Source organism: Nyctereutes procyonoides, unplaced genomic scaffold (genome assembly GCF_905146905.1).
Source record: "Nyctereutes procyonoides isolate TBG_1078 unplaced genomic scaffold, NYPRO_anot_genome, whole genome shotgun sequence".
NCBI lineage: Eukaryota > Metazoa > Chordata > Mammalia > Carnivora > Canidae > Nyctereutes > Nyctereutes procyonoides.
Genome location: NW_026575125.1, coordinates 94,061,747 through 94,083,193, shown reverse-complemented (window position 1 = coordinate 94,083,193; position 21,447 = coordinate 94,061,747). Strand labels below are relative to the sequence as shown.

General features: G+C 35.6%; 1 protein-coding gene across 3 annotated transcripts in view; it reads left to right on the top strand.

The window, feature by feature from the left end:
- The window catches only part of TENM1 (teneurin transmembrane protein 1), a 575,853-nt gene that overhangs the window by 304,811 nt on the left and 249,595 nt on the right, over window positions 1-21,447 (top strand). For all 3 annotated transcript variants that reach the window (XM_055338409.1, XM_055338410.1, XM_055338408.1), the window contains exons 7-10: window positions 11,441-11,640; window positions 12,871-13,081; window positions 17,671-17,772; window positions 19,077-19,271. In XM_055338409.1, the coding sequence (XP_055194384.1) occupies window positions 11,441-11,640; window positions 12,871-13,081; window positions 17,671-17,772; window positions 19,077-19,271 (708 nt within the window). The remainder of the gene's footprint in view (window positions 1-11,440; window positions 11,641-12,870; window positions 13,082-17,670; window positions 17,773-19,076; window positions 19,272-21,447) is intronic.

Below are 21,447 nucleotides of genomic sequence, written 5' to 3'. Positions count from 1 at the left end.
CATGTTAAATGTCCTTGGTCATATATGTTTAATGTTTCATTCTTGGTTTCATTTTAATCCTCATTTTACTTTTGTTTGTTTGTCTGACTAATATACCACCTTTCCTGTAGAATGTAGCTACCTTGTGGTCCCTTTAGCCTAATGGTACGTATATGAAAGGGCCCCTGAGTGCTGTGCTATGGAATGGCATATTGATCCTTCTGGAGTAGTCCTTCAATAGCTAGGGGATCCTCTCATAACATCTTTATAACATCATAGTATTTTTTGGTGGATGGCGAAGTGCAGTGTGGAAATTTACCAGCCACGTGTGTTTCTAATTCTGTGGAGTATCTGTTCATATCTTTCTGCCTATATTATTTTTTGAGGAAGTTCAAACACTCACTAGCTTTTGCCTGAAGTCATAGGTAATTCTCGTAGGCAAGATTTACTTTTGAAAAAAAAAATCTCAGAGTTCCAGGATTTAATGCACCTGTCTGCATTTCCCTTTGTATAACTTTGGCGATCCTGTAGAAAATAATAACATATCCTTTCTTAGTCTTCACTTTTCTAATACTATGAGCCTTAGGTCTTAGTTCAGAACTCATCTTGTAACTGTATTTTCCCTTTCATTTTATTAGCCTTTTGCTGGGTCCATTATATATCCCACCGAAGGTATCTTGATCAGAACTGTACACAGATACCATATTCCCATTGCCAGTGTCGTTCAGAGAAAGGGAAGAATAAAAGCAAAAAGTCATATTGTAGGAAAAATGACTCTTGACCACCCCAAACTCTCTGTGAAGATAATATCAAGGGAAGAAAAATGAAATCTTAGAATTCACGAGCATAGAAGTTCATGATTTTTAGTGCTATGTGAGTCGAGACGCTATTTTAACTGTATGAAGGACTGTGGAAAGCTCACAAATGAAGCAGAGGACATAGCTTTTGCCCTCGAGTAAGGCCCCATTCAACAGAAGACCTGGGGCAAGCAGGCACATATGCATGCACAATGCAAAATAACCTGCAACCAACTGGTGCACAGCAATAGAAATAAGATGGTCAGGTGACTAAGAGGCTTAAAAGACAAAAGATGAAAAGATGATTGTTTATTAGAGGAGTAGTTTGAGCTGGGCCTTGAGAAACCAGAAAAATCAATCCAAATTGACCTTACAGAGTGTGTATTTAGGAGAATGGACGAATAGAGGAGTGGGGGGAAATGCAGATGGTACTAGCCTAAGTGGTAAAGGGATAATGAAGCGATAGAGGCAGCAGATGGAGACAGCTTGGCAAGAAAAGCAAGGAGAGAAATAGTATGATAACTAGATGAAGGGGCAGTTGGGTCATTTTAGTTTTTTTTTTTTTTTAAAGAAAGACTTGTGCTTATTTGAAGATGAAGAACAGGAAACCAGTAGAGAGGGAGGCATTGAAGATGCCAGTAAGAAAAGAGAGTGTGAAGGGACCAAAGTCTGGACAGGAGAAAAGAGGAGGGAGGAGCCTCGGGGAGAAAGTGGGACACAGAATTTTATGGCACACCGAGTATGAGAGAGGCATTTTGCTATCGCAGAAATAAACGAGAGGTAGGATTTCCAAAAGAGTACCCAGTAAGTGTTCCATAGATGGTACTGTCTATCCCTATTTTGTATTACTATTGTTGTTACTATTGTTACTATCTACAGTGAGTGTTGCTTGCAAGAAGGAGTTTTAATTTGATATTACTGAAGATTTCCTGGGTTCCTTAAAGATAGAAATTAAGGTGATAGCAAATATGAAAACCCACAAGAACTGGTCCCTCTGCTGGCTGTTTCTTTTTCCTGAGGCCTGGCACAATAGGATGTACAACCCCCTTATCACTCTTAACTGTGGGATAGATGGGTCATAATATATTTGCCTTTATTAAATGCCTAGCAGGTAGATGTCAAGATTTTAGACAGCCATGACTGCCCTATCCTCTGGGGACTTTACATTCTAAGATACAAAACGGAGTGCTAGATAAATTGAGCCATGACCAGCCCCCCTGCCAACCTCCCAAAGTCCAGAACGATGTGATCATAATAACCTACATATTACTAACATCTAACATGTATAAAAATATAGAAAATAGGCATCCCTGCTGTGTACTACCAATTATATGTTCTAAATACTGGCCAGGAGACAGTTTGGCGTCCAGGTAGCAGATGACCATCTAAAACTACTTGGAAAAACATCAAAACTCTTATTACAGTTCATACAGTTTGTATGTATGTGTGTGTGCAGGCTATGCATGCCAGTTTTTAACTTATAACCATATCTTTTGGAACAGCTTTGTTGAGCTATAATTTACATACTATATAATTCACTGATTTAAAGAGTACAGTTCAATGATTCTTAGCATATTCAGAGTTGTGTAGCCATCATCACTGTTTAATTCTAGAGCATTTTCATCACACTGAAAAGAAAGCTCAATAGGCATTGGCAGTTACTCCATATCCCCACTTTTCCCCAGGCCCTGGCAACCGCTAATCTATTTCCTGTATTTACAGATTTGCCTATGTGTACATTTTATATAAATGGAAATGGAATCATGTAATGTGTATTCTTTTGTGTCTGGCTTCTTTCAGTTAACATAATGTTTTCAAAGTTTGTCCATGTTGTAGCATGTACCAATACTTCATTCCTTTTCATGATTGAATAATATTCCACCATGCGAGTATACTGTATTTTGTTGATCCACTCATCAATTGATGGACCTTTTGTGGATTTTTCATCTTTTTTGGAACATTATGAGTAATGCTGCTATAAGCATTCACATACAGGTTTTTATTAGAACACCTGTGCTCAGCTTTTTTGAGAACCCAAGGATAAAAAGGTGCCAATTTCTCCACATTTTTGTCAACATTTGTTATTGTCTATCATTTTTATTTTAGCTATCCTAGTGGGTATGAAGTGGTTTCTCATTGTGGTTTTAATTTGCATGTCCTTGATGACTATTGACTTTGAGCCTCTTTTTCTGTGCTTATTGGCCATTTGTATTTCTTCTTTGAAGAAATGTCTATTTGGATCCTTTGCTCATTTTTCAATTGGTTTATTTGTATTTTTCTTGGTGAGTTTGTAAGTCTTCTTAATGTATTCTAGATATAAGCCTCTTATCCAATACATGATTTTTAAATATTTTCTCCCATTCTGTAGGTAGTCTATTCACTTTCTTGATGGTGCCCTTTGAGACGCAAAAGTTTTTAATTTTGATGAAGTCAGATGTATCTCTTTTTTCTTTTGTTGTTTGTGCTTTTGATATCATATCTAAGAAACTATTGCCAAATCTCAGGTCACAACGATTTATGCCTGTGTTCTCATCTAAGAATTTTATAGGTTAGCTCTTAAATGTAGATATTTGATCCATTTTGAATTAATTTTTGTATATACTATGAGGGAGTGGTTCAAGCTTCACTCTTTTGCTTATGGATATCCACTTGTCCATCACCACTGATTGAAAAGCCTATTCTTTCCCCCATTGAATTGTCTTGGTGCCCGTGTTTGAAATTCGGTTGACCATAAATGTGATATTTTATTTCTTGACTCTCAATTCTATTCCATTGATCTATATAACTATCGGAATACCAACACCATTACTGTAGCTTTTTAATGGGTTTTGAAATCAGGAAGTGTGAGGCCTCCAGTGTTTTCCTTTTTTTCTTTTTAAGATTGCTTTAGTTATTCTGAGTTTCTTGAATTTCCATATGAATTTTAGCTCAGCTCATGTATTTCTGGAAAATGGGAGTTAGAATTCTGATAAGAATGCATTGAGTCTGTAGATCAGTTTAGGAAGTATTGCCATTTTTATAATAAATCTTGTAATCTATGAATATGGATATTTCCATTTATTTAGGTCTTCTTTAATTTCTTTCAGTGATGTTTTGTATTTCTCAGTGTACAAGTCTTGCAACTTTTTTTAAAGATTTATTTATTTATTTTAGAGATGGAGAGAGAGTATGCAAGCCAGTGTGAGTGGGGGGAGGGGCAGCGGGAAAGGGAAAGTATCTTCAAGCAGACTCCCCCCTGAGATCATGACCTGAGCTGAAACCAAGAGTTCAACACTCAACCAACTGAGCCACTTAGGTGCCCCAACTTACAACTTTCTTTGTTAAATTTATCCCTAAGTTTGTAATTCTTTTTGATGATATTATAAGTGGAAATCATTTTTTTAATTTATTTTTTTTGGTGTTCAATATGTCAACATATAGAATAACACCCAGTGCTCATCCCGTCAAGTGCCCTCCTCAGTGCCCATCACTCAGTCACCTCCACCCCCTGCCCACCTCCCCTTCCACCACCTCTAGTTCGTTTCCCAGAGTTAGGAGTCTTTCATGTTCTGTCTCCCTTTCTGATATGGAAATCATTTTTTAGTTTCCTTTTTTGACTTTTCATTGCATGTTTCCATATTTATTCATTAACCTTTGAATATGTTTTTTTTTTGCTAGTGGCAATATTATTTTCTTTTAAGGAGGTGTTTTATACCATGTTGACCCATGACTCTGAGTCAGTGTTTAAATATGTAAAAATGTGATGATGATTAATTTGAGTTTTATATCGATTCAAGTTTTCACCAAAAAAGTTTAGAGATTGACTACATCATGTACCATTGGTAGTATCAACAGACTGATATTCTACAAACATAATTTGTGTTTCGCTGTGTGAGATTGTATGTCAAGTCAGGAGAGTGTGAAATTTGGAAACTAATGTTTGTGAATACTACTTAGTGGTCATTATAACACACTGTAAGAACTGTGAGATTTTTAAAAATGTTTAGAGAAAGTGGAAACCCTTATGGCAAACCTTAAAGAAAGACTTCTACAACAAGAATTATGTCTTTTAAACAATAATATGTTCAACAATCAGATAATACAGGGTCAGATACAATTTAAAATTAGTGTTTTAATTAATGGTAAGATTTTGACAATACCATTTCACTTCTGTCTGAGAGGATGTTTATAATACTAGATGAGCTTCTGTACTGGACTCTGAAGTCTGTCAGTGTCTCGACGTAATTGTTTACACTTACATACTAATGTATTTCTCAAGTGTAATATTTGCTAATGGACTTTTCCACACAATTAGCTATCTGTTATCAGTGTCAGGATGGCAGGGGTATTTTATTTCTAAATATATTTTATTCACAGTTAATTCCTAAAAGTCTCCATGTAAAGATGAGTCAATTCTTCCTCCCACTAAACCTTGTATCAAAATGTCAAAATAAATTATCAACATTATGAAATAAATTATCAATATTACTATTTTATTAATTCATCCAAACAATATTTACCAAGTACCTATTATGTACAAGGTTCATTCTTCCTTTTCTTTCTTCTACATGGTCCTGGGCTATAGAACCAAAATAAAAAGCATGTGTAATACACAATCTGGAAAATCTGTCCCTGAAGAACTGAGAGTTGAATACATATTTTTCCTTCAACATTTTGTATAAGGAAAATTATACATGGCTACTTAGATGTGAAGGTTAGGATAGGTTTTCACTGTGCCCTTTATATCTCTTCACAGCTTTTGATCACAGGGATTAGGGGTTCATTTCACCTCCCCATTTTGTTCTAAGCACTGAAACTCTAAATATCATAATGATTTATTACTATGAAACAATTATTATGTTTGAAGGAACAAAAGGGAGATGGTACTTAAGCCATGAGACATACACTAGGACTGATTCAGCTGAAAGACCATACCAAAGGTATTTGTTGAAGTCTTTTGGGGATTTTGAACGTGCTATATGATGAAGTGAAGGCAAATACTATCTTAAGGCATATTTCTTTTTCATCCCTTCGGACAATATTCCCTTCAGTTAATAAAACGGGAATCTTCTTAGCTTAGATACATTTTATGGAACTGGCAAATGCCTTTAAAGGACTGCTAAGAGTGCTGTTATGGACAATGCCATAATCATTTTTACACAAGGACCTGATACTGGAATCTTTTTAATAGCTACATGTCAGTATCTTCTACTCATGTTTCACTGAGTTTTGTGCAGAATCATTAAATCCAGCCTAGCTACATTAAGTAGGAAAAATAAATATATGTATGTGTCCAGAATAGAGTTATTTACCCCTATATTATAAGGACAATCTTTTTAGTAATTATGTTATTAGTATTCAGGTATGTGGCTGAGTCTAGAGATAATGAAGCCTTAGTTTCGTCAAGACAACCACTGTTCACAGTTTCTGTCACCAATTCCAGGCCTCTGTATTTACCATCCAGGTAGCTTGACCTTTTCCTTTTGAACTAAGCAACCGTGAGTTAGCTTGCCATCCTTCAACACAGCCTATCTGCTGGTTTTTTGTTTTTGTTTTTTTTACCACTCAGCAGTTTATGCCTGTGTTGTAAGCTATAAAGAGAGTGTTTAGCGCAAACTAAATTGTTGGATATTGGTGGGACCGTAATAACCATAGTACTTACTGCACAGTTTGATATGATCCAGGGCTGTCTGCACTTTCTCTGGCATTTGTGCAAGGGAGTGTTCTACTACTGGAGAATATGGTCTCCCTGCACCTTCAGATGTGCTATAGCAATTGAAGTGATTATATGACAATTAAAACTTGAATGCTACAAAATCCGTACCTTCGTGCTATATTTTAACCCTACTGCTGACACCTTGCAAATGAAGGATCAGAGTCAATGTTAAGTTTGACGAAAATTATTCCACTTACTTATACAGGTGCAGAATGCCTTCCTGAAATCACATTATGTATTGTTTTTCTGTGTGTCATTTTCTTCTCTTTAGTTTTCCACTTTGAGCTGCATTAAGAAAAAAAATTAAATAGTAAATTAATTGAGAACCACTACATTGTAACTCATAACAAATTTTGAGAGAAGATAAAATGGAGCAGGCTATTTAGTGATATAGATTGCTAACAGGGAGATGTCTCCCTTTCTGATGCACTCAACTCTAAAGGTTAGAGGCTGAGAAATTTTCCATCTGCAAGCTGTGAGAAATTCTCTTTAATACCAAATTGCTGCAACTAGCTTGCTTTGCTATTTTTATTTAAATTATAGTCCACATGTTCATTCATGTTGTCATGTCTCTTCATCTATCTTGTTTTAACTGTGATGCAGGCTCTCAAAGGGTAAGATCGTCTTTTGAAAACATTTTTATAAATGACTGAGTATATATGCTTCAGATATTTACTAATGCTAGTAACCAGGAAGCTCCAATAACACAACTTCACGAGTTTCTTTTGATTTAGTGAATAACATTTAAGTAGCCTCATTATGCAGTATATGATGCTATAAAGTGCAGAAGGAAGACATGGTGTAGCATTTGGTAAGGCTCGTATATAAAGGTTAATGTCCATCAGCCAGTTTTGCCCTGATTTTTTAAAATGACAGTGTCTGCATTCATTAAAGGCTGTTCACAGCACCTTTAAAATAGTGTTTGTTGAACCTAATTTTAAATTATTTTATATTTATAATAGTGTTTGAACAACCAAATGATGCATTTTAAGAAGTGATAAAAGCCCCTGATGAGGATAGCAGTTGAACAAACTGAACATTAAGTTGAGGACAGAAGTATCCGCATAAACACGGTCTATTAATTGTCTGCTCTTTGAAGACATTTGTCAGCTCCAGGACCTAAAGAGTTAAATGCATAATCAACCCTTTGGGGACAAGACCAGTCTGTCTCACATGGAAAAAAGTAACTTTCAGTGAAAAATAAGGTCCTTAGTTGGTCATTTATCATCTCAAAGGGCATATTTTATTATAAATGTCAATTCCACAAAATTATGTGTCCTGTAATACATAATTATGTTCAAAATTGCATTTGAAATCTATTATTAACAGTTAACAGCGAACATTCTTAAAATAGTTATTACTCTTGGCCTTAACACAAAAAGCAATAATGGAGGTATTTTAGGGAGTTAAAAGCTGCAAGGCTTTGGCCTCTGAATAAAGCCACCGCAGGTGTGTTTCTTAATGGGCTGTTAATTTTATAGCAAGTGAACACAAAGGACAGAGACCATGTGTGTTTTTAAACTGTGTTTGGTGTGGAGAAAGAGTTGATGACCGAAAAATATAAAGACAGTGTGAAATGAGGCCAAATTGAATTTTCCCTCTTGAAGAGTGATCCTTGTGGCTTAAACCCAAGACAAACTCATTCTTGCCCCTCCTCTTCTATTCACCGCCACCACTTACCAGAGAATTCCACAGAACCATAGTAAACTGGCACATTGAAAGTAATTCGAAAATATAGCAAGAAATAACAAAGATCTGCTTGTCCAAACTCAGCATCCTCTCCCACTAACCAGCTCCTTCTAGGTTTCTTGTTTTTGCTATTGGCATTGTGTGAGTCACCCAAACTCACGACCACAGGGTCAGTTTTGACCCTTCCGTAGCCCCCATACCTAGCATCCCAGTGTCCTAAGAACCTGGCTTCTCAATGTGTAGGCTGTGGACCATGCAACATGGGCATTACTTGGGAGCTTGTGAGAAATATCCAACCCTAGACCTACTGAATCATAATCTGCATGTTAACAAGATGCCCTTCCTTAAGCACATTCAAGTTTGAGAAATGCTGCTCTAGAATCTTCTTTACACTGTCTTCTTTCTTTTTTTTCTTCTCAAGAAAATAGCTTGTTATTACAAATCAGTCTCTTTATGTTTTAAGTATATATTTGTAAAATATATGTCTTTTAGATTTTACTTTTTAATTCAGAGTGAGGAAGCTTAGCTTTTAACATAAGCATTTAGTTCGTTGCTCTTTATTTTATTATAATTTATTGTCCATCTTCATGTTTTCTAACTGATCCATCTAGTCTGTGCCTTCTCTTTCTTGCCTTAGTTTAGATAAATTATTTTTATCTCAGTATTATTTTCTCTGTATTAGCTTGAAAAATAAATTTTTATTTTTTAGTATTTATGCTTGAAAGTACAATAAGATTTTTAAAATTTATAATAACCTGAAGTTCATAGATATTTATATCATTCTTTAGGATAACCCAGTTTTATACTTCCTTAATGTGTGATTTTTTTAACTTTATTGAGGAAAAATTGACAACTGTAATTGTATATATTTAAAGTATACTACATGATGATGTCATATGATTAAAAAGGTCAAGATAATTAACACATCCATCACCACACATAGTTAACTTTTTTGGTGTGATAATAATGCTTAAGATCTATTTTCAACAACTTTCAAGTATATGATACTGTATTATTAACTATAGTCACTCTGTTCTATGTTAGATTGTCAGAACTCTCTACTATAACTAAAAAGTGTGCCCTTTGACCTACATCACCCCATTTCCCCCTCCCTCCAGCCCTAGCAACCATTCTAGTTTCTGTTTCTATGAAACTAGCTTTTATTCTTTTATAGATTCCACACATAAACGATATCATACATTATTTGTCTTTCTCTGCCTGGCTTAGTTTACTTAACATAATGCCCTCCAGAATCATCCATGTTGTTGCAAATGGCAGGATTCCCTTTTTTTGGTGGCTACATATTTCATTGCCTGTGTGTATATCACATTTTTTTATCCATTCTTCCATCAGAGGATATTTAGGTTGTTTCCATATCTTGGCTATTGTGAATATTGCTGCAGTGAATGTGGATGTGTAGATATCTCTTCAGGATCTTGATTTCAGTTCCTTTGGGTATATACCCAGGAATGGGATTGCTGGATCATATGATAGTTCTATTTTTTGAGGACCCACCATACGTTTTCCAAAACAACTGTACCATTTTGCATACCCACTAACAGTGTATAATGGTTCCCTTTTCTTCACACGCTTACCAACATTTGTTCTTTCCTTTTCCTAATGGCCAACCTAACAGGGTATGAGGTGATATCTCCTTATGGGTTTGATTTGCCCTTCCCTAATGATTAGTGATGTTGAGCCCCTTTTCATGTGTCTATTGGCCATCTGTATGTCTTTTTTTGGAAAAATGTTCAAGTCCTTTGCCAATTTTTAAATTAGATTATTTGCTTTTTTGCTGAGTTGGATTATTTGCTTTTTTACTATTGAATTGTATGAATTCTTCATATATTTTGTTTTGTTTTTTAAAGATTTTATTTATTTATTCATGAGAGACACAGAGAGAGAGAGAGGCAGAGACACAGGCAGAAGGAGAAGCAGGCTCCATGCAGGGAGCCCGATGTGGGACTCGATCCTGGGACTCTGGGATCATGCCCTGAACCGAAGGCAGACGTTCAACCACTGAGCCACCAGGCACCCAGTTCTTCATATATTTTGGATATTAACCTCTTATCAGATATATGGCTTGCAAATAATTTTCTCTCATTCTGTAGGTTGTCTTTTCAATTTATTGATTGTTTCTTTTTTATGTACAGAGCTCCTTAGTTTGGTGTAGTCCCACTAGTTTATTTTACAGTTGACTGGAATGGATTTATCCCATGTGAACTATTGAGCCTACCCTAAATTTAGATCTTTATGTCATTTCACCTGAGTTATTGCTCAGTAATTCTCTATCATTCTTGTGTTTCTTTGCTCTAAATCATCCTACCTTCTACCTTAAGAAGAGTCTTTCTAATGTACCCAGACATCTCCCCTCTTCTTCAAAACCTTTAATGGCTTTCCATCCTTTATGCAATAAACCTTCAGGATCAGTACTCAAGGTCCTATGATGCCATTCTCTTCCTCCAGCCCTATCTCCAACTGCTCCTCTGTATAGACACATACCCTACCCCATAGCTTTACAAGTTTCTCTCCTCTTTGTTTTGTTACAAAAAATGTTCCTTCCCCAAGGAACATTCTTCTCAATAGCTCTGTTGAAATTTTCTCCCTTCTTTCAGGCCATACTACCTCCCATAAATACCCTTTTCTCATTCATTCATTCATTCATTGAATAAATATGTATGGAGCACATACTATTTGTGTACATTATTCTAGTTACTGGGGATAAATCAAGGAACAAAACAGCCACAGCCTCGTGGAGTTTATATTCTCTTGGTAGAAAATTGGCAATAAATAAGTAAAACATGTGGTATGTTAGAGGGTGATGAATACTAAGAAAAAAATAAAGGAAGATAAAGGGCATAGAGACAGCTAGGAATAAGGAGTATCCTCCAACCAAATGCCCTTACCCAGAACACTTATTTTCCTTTACAGTTTGACTATCTGTGCACTTGTCCTATTTCCTTTCTTATATAAAAAGCTCCATGAGAGCAAGAACTGCATCTTGTTCATTGTTGTATCTCTTATAGCTCCCCAGACCACACTCAGTAAATAATGGTTAAAATGAATCAAATGATGGAAATAAATGCAATAGTTGTTCAAGAGAAGGGGAAGACTCCTTGGAAGATACTTAATTTGAGTAAAGCCTTGAATTATGAGTTAGAGTGGGGAGGAAAAAAGAGCTAAGTCATTTTGATATATTTGTTCTGAAAAACTAAAAACCATTGCTTTATAAAGATTGAGATTAATATTATGTGCAATTTTTCTTTACCTTTAAAACCAGTGTTTCAGAAGGGACGGGCGATAGACACTGGAGAAGTTGACATTGGTGCACAGGTCATGCAGACCATTCCACCTGGCTTATTCTGGCGTTTCCAGATTACTATCCACCATCCTATATATCTGAAATTCAATATTTCTTTAGCCAAGGACTCTCTGCTGGGGATTTATGGCAGAAGAAACATTCCACCTACACACACTCAGGTATTTGATGTTATAGGAATTTCTTGGTCCTCTTAGAGGGTGGTGGGATGAATTGTTTCAGGGTTTGGGACTTGTAAAGTATGTGGGAGTCAAAGGTGAAGGCAGACCATGTTTGTAATGAGCAAATATCCAGAATAATCACACTCAAGCGAATAGGAAAAAATGACATTGAGAAATAAGCAATAACATTTAGCAGAGCAGATTCAGAAAAGAAAGTTTAAGAAAATATTCTTGAAACTTGAATTCTTTCATTTCCTGGAATAGGATAATTGTGAGCTTTCCCCACACCCTCATCTTACTTAGGTTTTGGGCCCACACCACCTTAGCTGGCTCCATATGGCCTTGAACCCTTGTCCCAATGAAGAATGCAAATCTATTAGGGAAATGAGCCCAAAAGGCAGGTTTTATCTTACAGGTAGAAATTTTTTCTTGTTATTGTTAATAATAACTCAAATATGTAAAACCTCTGTGATTTACAAAGCTCTTCATAAATATTAGCCACCTGATTTCTCTCATTTTTTCCTTATCTCTTCCTTACATGAACCCATTTGGGGCCCTACTCCATCTAAGAAGTAGCATAAGGATCATAACTATCAGGGGATTGCTTTTTTTTCAACAGATACGACTGTAGTCCAAACCTTACCTTCTGGATGGGAATAAGCTGGGAATTAGAATGCCATTCAAATGTGACTTAAAAAAATGCCAAGGGAAAAGTGTACTTGTCCACTGATTAGGGGAAAAAAGGAGGGGGTCCTTTAGATTTTTAATTATGCTACCAAAAATGTAGTAAATTATTATGAATATTCTCAAATTTTTTACTATTTGTTTTAAAAACTGCAAAACTCTTGTATTTGTAGAAAAGATCATGATCATATTTTTGAGGAGAATGTGTAGTTTTGAATATCTTTTATTTGATACTTTAGTAAAATATCAAGATTCTCTTGCCAAATACTAAATAAGATTTTTTTCTATTTCTTGTTTTATTTATTTTTAGACAATTATTTTGAATACTCCAAACTCAAAGGTTTATGACACTTATATAGTGGGGCTTTTCTTCAGAATTAATAATATACTTCTGTGTTTAAGTATACTTAAGAACAAATAACTTCTTTTTTCACTTTGCCTACCTGAAAGAAATATGAAGTATGAAATAGGGCAATTGAAGTTAAAGTTTTTCATTAGTCTAGAAGTAAAAGTAGTAGCTCATATTTGCATGTGTATTTGTTCCAGTTTGATTTTGTAAAATTGATGGATGGAAAACAATTGGTGAAGCAGGACTCCAAGGGCTCTGACGATACCCAACACTCCCCTCGGAACCTGATCTTAACCTCACTGCAGGAGACAGGTTTCATAGAGTATATGGACCAAGGGCCTTGGTATCTGGCATTTTACAATGATGGAAAAAAGATGGAGCAAGTTTTCGTGTTAACTACAGCAATTGGTAAGCTGTCTTGACTATTATTTTGAATTAACAGTATAGTTCTAGAAAGAGATTAGTGATTAAAGTGATACAGATGTTGTTTAAACTCATTGCTCATTCTGCCTTAAAGTCCTTATTCAAGATAGGTCACTATGAGAAAGGCTTATATTATTGTTGTCATTAGTGTTGTTTAAATGCTGATTAAGATTCTTTAAATGCTCCATTATTTGCTGCTATTGTAGGATATTTGCCTTGTACCATTTTTATGTTTTCAACGGGAATAATTACCTGGATAATAACATTACCAAGGCTGCATAGATCAACAACGTCAATGAAGTAGGGAATAAGCAAGATAATCTCAATTAATTCAAGAGCTATTAGAAAAGAAAAGGCAAATAAATACCTTTTAAAATGGAAGAACTAGCATCAGTCCAGTTCTTCTTTTGAACAGCTGATTCTAGAACCATTAAGGCTTCAAAATACAACCTAAGAGTATTTAGACCAGAGTCTTAAGGACAATAACTTGGGTCACTCAAAGCCTTTTTTTTCTTAGAATTTGTTAGCCTTGAAGGGAAACATCTCATAGACTCAGTATTTTTATTGTGTGAATTTTCCTAAAACACATGTCTTTTAAAAGAAAGGAAAATACTTTACAGCTGTCAGTTTTCTATACAACTCTCACCACTTTATCCTTTAGTTAACCTGTCCAACCATATGTTTAGGAAGATGTGTTGACTGTTAATAGATATACCATCTGCTCTTTATAACAATTATGTTCTATTTTTACTTGATGCCAAAGACCTTGAGTCAGTAGAAAATGGTATTCCAGCCATAAGATTATCAAAAACTTCCCTCTAAAGTAATCAGAAAGGCTATAAAAATGCACTGATGATTTTTTCCCCTGGAGAAAAACTACACTGATTTTACATCTTCAAAAGACAACATATTTGTTAAACTAGAAAAAAATATTTTAAGCCATGACACTGTTTTGCAACACTCATAAACTCAATGGAGCAGATTTCTCAGATGTACCTTTCATGATATTTTTCTGTCAAGTCCCAATTTTGATGATGCAAATGCCAATGAGTTATGAGAGGTTGAGTTTCTCCTAAGAAATCGAGCAGTTAGAAGATCTAAAATATTTGTGAAGATTTTCTCCCTCCTGTTATCCTTACCACTAAGCTGAAGTTAAAACACTAACCCAACTATTAACCTTTCAAAAATCAATAGACCCAGAAACATGCTTGAAGTGTTTTCCCTCCCTTATTTCCTCCCAAAAAGAAGCTAACCTTTGAGATAGAATACCTATTATCCAGATATCAAGCTGTCAGTTTCATATGCAACAAAGTATTTGCTTTTTCCTTAATGCTAGTCAGGTTTGGTTTGGTTTGTTTGTTTGTTTACTTTTCTGGAAGCAACAGACACACTTCTCCTGCAATTTCCACTTAAAAAGAATCCAAGTAAATTTCTGAAAAAAATCAAAGGTATTAAATTATTTACTCTAAATTCTCCCCATTATTTGTTTATGTTTTTATAATTTATCTTAATTATAGTAAAAAGAAGCTAATATATTTGATTAAACAGTTAAGCTTTGTATGAATTTACGCTAAATGCTGCTCATTCTCTCTTTCATGATACTGTTAGAAGCAGTTGATTGATCTTAACTATATTTAGTCCACTGCTAATAAGGATCAAGACAGTATTAACAACCAACATTTATTGAATGACTAATATAGGCTAACCACTGATGTATTAATATATATTATTTTCCAGTAATATAGACAGAGTTGTCAATATCCCCTAATCTCAGCCAACTTGCTCTGTAACATGATAATATATACCATTTATGGAGTGCCATTCTGCCCCAAGCACTGTACCAGATGCTTTACATTCAGTTATCTTGTTAGATTCTCATCACAACCCTGATAGCACAGGTGTTGTGATATTTATTTAATAAATAAGGAAATGGAAGCTTGGAATGAGTAAATAATCTGATAGACTCTCACAGCCAGTAAGTGGCAAAATTGAGGTTTGAGACACCCAGTATGTCTGATTCCAAAGCCCATGCCCTTTATACTGAAATTATTCCATCAGACTAATCATTACCTTTAGTTTCTCCCTTAAGAAAACCTGCCAGAAGCAAAACCCATCATCAGTGCAGATGCAGATTACTGAAGGGCTTTAGACTCTAGAATAAGAACAGAGTTTTATGAAGAGAACTTTAAAATCCTTCTCAACTCTAATGAACCGCAGTCAAGGAAGTGATTCTGAAGTAAGATTAAAAAGATAGAAGGCCAAATTTCATGGAGGTCAACCAAAATAGGCAAACACGTTCTTTTTTATGACTGGTTACTTATGTGCTCCTGCTATAGCCATCCTCCTTCTAGATTCCCTAGGCTGTCCCAGTGTCTCTGTCATACCTGGTAGAGGGAGCAGCTTCCAGAACCTCCCTCCCTATATTGCCTTCCCTTGTCATTTGCATTGCTGGTGTTAAGCTCTGTGTGGCAGTGGGGGCCCAGGGACAGATCTTAGATAAGTCAATAAGATGTAGGGATTTTTATTTATTTTGATAACAAACTTTATTAAACATTTTTCTACAATGGCTACATTCCCACAAGGCTGCTTCCATAAAGTTGTCAATAGGAGCTGGTGTGAAATTAAATTCAACTATGTTTACCTTTGAAAGCTTCCTCCATGGCCTCTTATTAACAAGCAGGGGAAATCCAAATGTAGATCTAAGAACTGCCACTGTTGCTTAGTACAAGAAAGATAGATTAAATAGAAAATAAAGAAATGATTGTTCCATCTTTGAATGGAAATAACTCTCTGTGCCTCTTCATAATGATCTTTTAAATAAATTAATGATTTTATGAAAATAACTAATGTTTTAGTAAGTTAAAAATAGGTAGCTCTTTGTCAAATGCTCCATTTCTGGCAGACCAGTTGTAGTTCAGCAAATGCCATGTATAAATTTCTTACCCAGTTCAGTTTTCTAACACAGGAATCAGAGAATAACTTACTGTAAACCTGCAAAAAGCTATCTGATGTATTTCACACGGGGGTGAGAAAAAGAATCGTCTCTGAGTGATAATAGGGTGGCTATCCACACAGTGACTGGATTTATTCTCAGCCTTCTAAGAATTCCCTGAATAAACTAGATACCATTTTTCTTCCTCTCACTTTTATTCTACCCAAGGCTGAACTCCAAGTCTAGATCAGAAGTTGTCTAACTATGGAGGTTTACTATTGGAAGCATTGGTCCTCAATGCTTCAATATGATGAGCATCTGCAGGGTCACAGGTGGTTCTTTTTAGGATGTGAATCACTGGGATGCATTCTTCAGATTCAGTAGATCTGGAATGAAGCCTAGACATCTGCATTTTAAGTGCCTCAGGTGATCCTCCTGATACAGGTGGTCAAAAGGCCACATTTGAAGAAATGCTATTTCTCGACCCTCATTATAAATTCTCATAGTTGAGTGGAAGATGCCAAGACCACTTCCTAGAATATCTCCTTCTAATTGGAAATAGCTTATGCAAGTGAAACTAGATGAAGTAGATAATTTGGATTGAAAAGGAAAAACTGGTACATACGAGAAGTATGAGTTAAATGGGCCAGAACATAAAACTCTGAATCCAAGAATGCTAAGTATAGAAAACTTCCAGAAAGAGTAATGAGAAGACGATTAAAAAAAAAAAACTGAAAGAAGAAAGCACACACACCATAATAGTTCATGGACTTGGAATTTGATTTTATTATACTCAAATACAATTTTAAACTAGAAATCATTTTTTTTTTCATTGTCAGAGTCTGGCTTTTGTATAACTTCATACCTCTTCAGCCAAGTTACTTACCACAGACTTATCAAAGTTCTGTCGCACTGCACATCTTTATGTCACTAGAACTACCTATGGGCACCTTCAAAGCCTTCTCAATTCCCCTGAAACCTATTCTTCTCTAAGAATGGATTGAAGGGAAATTAGTGGCAGAGAACTGATAAGCATTTACAGTCAAGAAAGCATTTCTCAACAAAATACTTAGGTTCTAATGCTTTTAGTGGTGGTGAATTTAATATGAACACTTACTTTAAAAGCCTTCCATTGTCACTTATTAATGAAAATGAAATACTGATTATCATATTTAAGCTGTCAAGGTAGTATATTACATGTTTTAAGATGCTAGAGAAGAAATTTTTTATTTGCTACAACCTAAATTTTAAAAGTAAACAGTAGACTTAGTCTTTTGGGTTGGATCTTTAAGCCCATTTTGCTTTTGAGAAATGTCCTATAATCTTAGGACATTTTAAGCTTTGTCATGAACATCTCATAAGAATACAATTCATCTAGACCCTTTATGCACTTTAGAGATGAGATTGGTTTTTAGTTTCACTCTTGAATAGCCAATTCAGCAAATCCAGGGCCCTTTTAATAATTTGGTGCTGCATGTGACATCTTACAAAAATCTTTGGCATCTGATTTTAAACAGTAAGTGCTCCAAGAAAGCAGAGGACAAGATTGTTACAAGCCCAGAGTATTGCAATTAAAAAAAAATTAAGGACTCTACAGCCTGGAAGTTTGCTCATTTGTTTTTCTTTTTCTCTCTGTTACTAGAAATAATGGATGACTGTTCAACCAATTGCAATGGAAATGGAGAGTGTATCTCTGGCCATTGTCATTGTTTTCCAGGATTCCTTGGGCCTGACTGTGCGAGAGGTAATGTTGCTCTGTTACTCCAGTTGGTGTAGGGAAATACATGTTATTTGAGAACTCAGGATCAGTAGCAATAGGAGGAGGAGGAGAAGTGGCAGTATAAGTGACAGCAACAGCAGCAGCATCCACCCCACCACCACCATAACCAAAAGTTGAACACTTATTCTGCCAGACACTGTTCTAAACACTTTGTTACCTCTTCTGATTCATACTTACTGTGATAGCCCAATGAAGTAGATCTACTGTTATACCAGTTTAGTGGGCAAAGAAACAACCTCAGAGAGATGAAATAGGGTGGAATTTGTACCTAGATAATCTGTAACTGCTATACATACCCATATAGACTGGAAAGGATAGATAGTCACAGAATGGGTAAGTAGCCTTAGAAAGTAAAGACTGGCAAGTCAGAAGTTAAGCCTGGCAAACTTTACTGTTTCCTAGATTTGCCCATAGTTTAATTCTTGAAAAGCTTTAGGTAAATCACACCGTGTTTCCCCATAGGCTTACAGTTATTACCGTATAGGTGCTTTCCACTCATTTTCAATATATTCTTAGAGTTCTCAGTCTGCTAATGCTTTAATCTCAGGTTTCCCAGCCACTCAGTTTCCTTACATTAAATTCTGCTCAGTTGACAATTCTGTGGCACTTGCTGGCTTCCTAGGAGCATAATAAATCTAGCAAATGTAGGGATTAGGAGTAAAGATGGTGGCTGGTATTATAAATTGAATAGGACAGAAGATACAGGTCCTGTCCTCAAGGAGCCCATAGTTTTAATAGGGAGCGAACAATGACAATGCAGAGTAAGTATTCTAATAAAGATCTGCATGAAGTGTCATGGGAATAAACATCTGCCCAGCATAAATCTTTTTAAATATACAGCTTTTTAAAGATAACGTTTTATAACAGGAATAACTCCCCTATTTATCAGTTTTTACATTTTTCAGGTTTTTCTTTTTAAAAGTAACATATATCTGTTTGAGGTAGAAAAGCCATAAGAGAAAAAAAAAAACCTAGCTTGAAATAATAATAATAATAATAATAGCTATTTAAGAGTATGGTGGGATCAAAAACAAATACTTGACATAATTTTTCCACTCAGGGTACTTTTATATCTTATCCTTACCCCACTCCCATTAAAGAGGAAAATTCTGTCTGTAATCACAAATATGTGCCTATTTAATAAAGGCTAAGACAGAAATAGTACAAATTTTTGTCTGAAATATTATACAAGAATCAATAGAGTAATGCCCCTTTGGAGATTTTAAAAGCATTCTGAGAACACTACAAATTCATTTGCCAACCTTCAGATTCGTGCCCTGTGCTATGTGGCGGGAATGGAGAATACGAGAAAGGACACTGTGTCTGCCGAAATGGCTGGAAGGGGCCAGAGTGCGACGTTCCAGAAGAGCAATGCATTGACCCAACATGCTTCGGTCACGGCACCTGCATCATGGGAGTCTGCATCTGTGTGCCAGGATACAAAGGAGAAATATGCGAGGAAGGTCAGAGCCCCATTTTCATCTATTGCTTCAGGCTTTTCTCTCACCGAACTGTCCAAGTGTCATTCTGTGCTTCTAGTAGAGATGCAAGTCTTCTTTGCAAGCTGTAAATGTTCAATATGTCTTTAGTACGTGGAGCAAAGGGCTGGAGTCGGGGGAGTTCATGTCTCTTCTGACAGTCTCTAATATTAACACGAGGCTGTATCTGTGACACTTGCAGAGTGCTAAGGAAAAATGGCATTTTCCCCTCTATTTTTAACTTATATAACTTGAGCATTTCCATGTTGATGATATTAGGTGTTAATTTGTGTGCTTCCGTTATTACATAGTACATTAGGCTACATCTTTAAAGCACATGATAAAAATAATAATATATGCACATTTGGAACCATTTTGTTGAATGTTTTCTTTGGGAGCAATTTGTAATTACTATTATTATCATTGCTTTATATTATTTATTTTTACATACCTCATGCTGAAACTTGACCTCCGTGCCTAAGGAAGCCAAGTTACTACTAATGAGTTTCAAGGCAGTGCCTTTATATTACAATTCACCCCAAAGGAACCTTTACGCACACACGCACAAATGTAGTTTGAAATGGCAATAGTTTTATCATTTAAAGAGACACATTGAAAAATAACTTTACTAGTAATCAGATCTTTTTCATGCCACATTCCTCAAATAAGACTGATTTTAGAAATAATATTAAACCATTACCATGGGAGATGGTCTCATCACAACCGTTGTTCAGGAAAGAGGCTGCTGAAAATGCACTATAATTGCCTTTTAAAGATGGCTCATTAAGACTATTACACAGCATTTTAAAGGGTTTAATCTCATTCTGCTCCAAGAGTTTAGCTTTCCACCTCCCGTTAGCAATAGAATTTTGGTGTGAAGATTATATCTGTTCCAACGAATGGCATTGGGCCTAGACAGGGCACCAGACTACCTCTGGAAATTGTTTTTATGGTCATCCAACCACAATCATCATATTTAAGCTATAAATTCTGATGTGATGTGGACATATGCATGTTCACCAGAACATGGTATCTCTCACAATACCTATAGTTCGCCATGAAAATGTTTAACCTAATTAATTTGGACCCTTCTAATTAAAACTTGGGAGCAGTTGAAGAAATAGCTTAGTTTACATTTCCCTTTTAGGGATCGCTAAGAAAATTTGTAGAATAACCAAGATAGCAAGGAAGAATGCTCACCATATTTAACAGTATGAACTTGTCAAATACAACAGAAAAAAAATATTTTCAGTCAAACACTACAGACCAGAAACTCACAGGCTGAACTGGGCTTATGGATGGTTTTTTTCTGGTTCACACAGTGGTGATGGTGGTAGTATTTTTTGTCGTTGTTGTTGTTGTTGTTGTTTTAATGTGATCTATTTGCCAAATATAAAAATAGAGAAGTGTCCTATAAAAACCTCTCTCTCTTTCTGATCTCTGGAACAACTGGAAAATCTGATAACCCTGGGCCCATGTTCCTACATGGTGACAATCACCTGGAACCAAGAAACAGCAGTTTCTATTAAACTGGATACGCCTCTCAGTTCACTCCAAACACACGGGATTCTTATATCCAGTTCATCTCATTCATGTATGCTGCCTGCTGGCCCATTCAGCCATATGATCTCGTGCTTCTGATTTAAGTGACTTACCTACTCATTGAAGGTGGCCTTTTGATAAAAATAAACTATACTAAATTAAACATTTTATTTGTTAAAGTAGTTGCTGTGTTTTAATATAACAAAATGGCCTCCTTCTAAAACAATATTTTGTACTCTCGCTCCAAATAATGAATGAAATAAAATTAGGCATACCTTTTAGTATTTATTTGCTGATTAGCTCAGTAGTAAAGCCTTGTGCTAATGACCTTGAGATTTGAGGTTAATTATAATGACAATAACGCTAATTATAATAATGCTTAGTTAGCCTTACTATGTTGCACGACCTTAGGCCACACCCAAGACCAGACTGGTCTTGCAAATGAAGGCACAGGTTTTATCAGTCTGATTCCACTGCTGGAAAAGTAATTCAAAACATACATCCTCATAATGGGGAGTTATTTTAGTCTCATCTTACTTGTATTGGGAAGGTAGAAGTTTGGAAATCAACCTTTTCATTTCCCATGGAATGGTCATTCAGTTAAAAGCACAAAACAGTT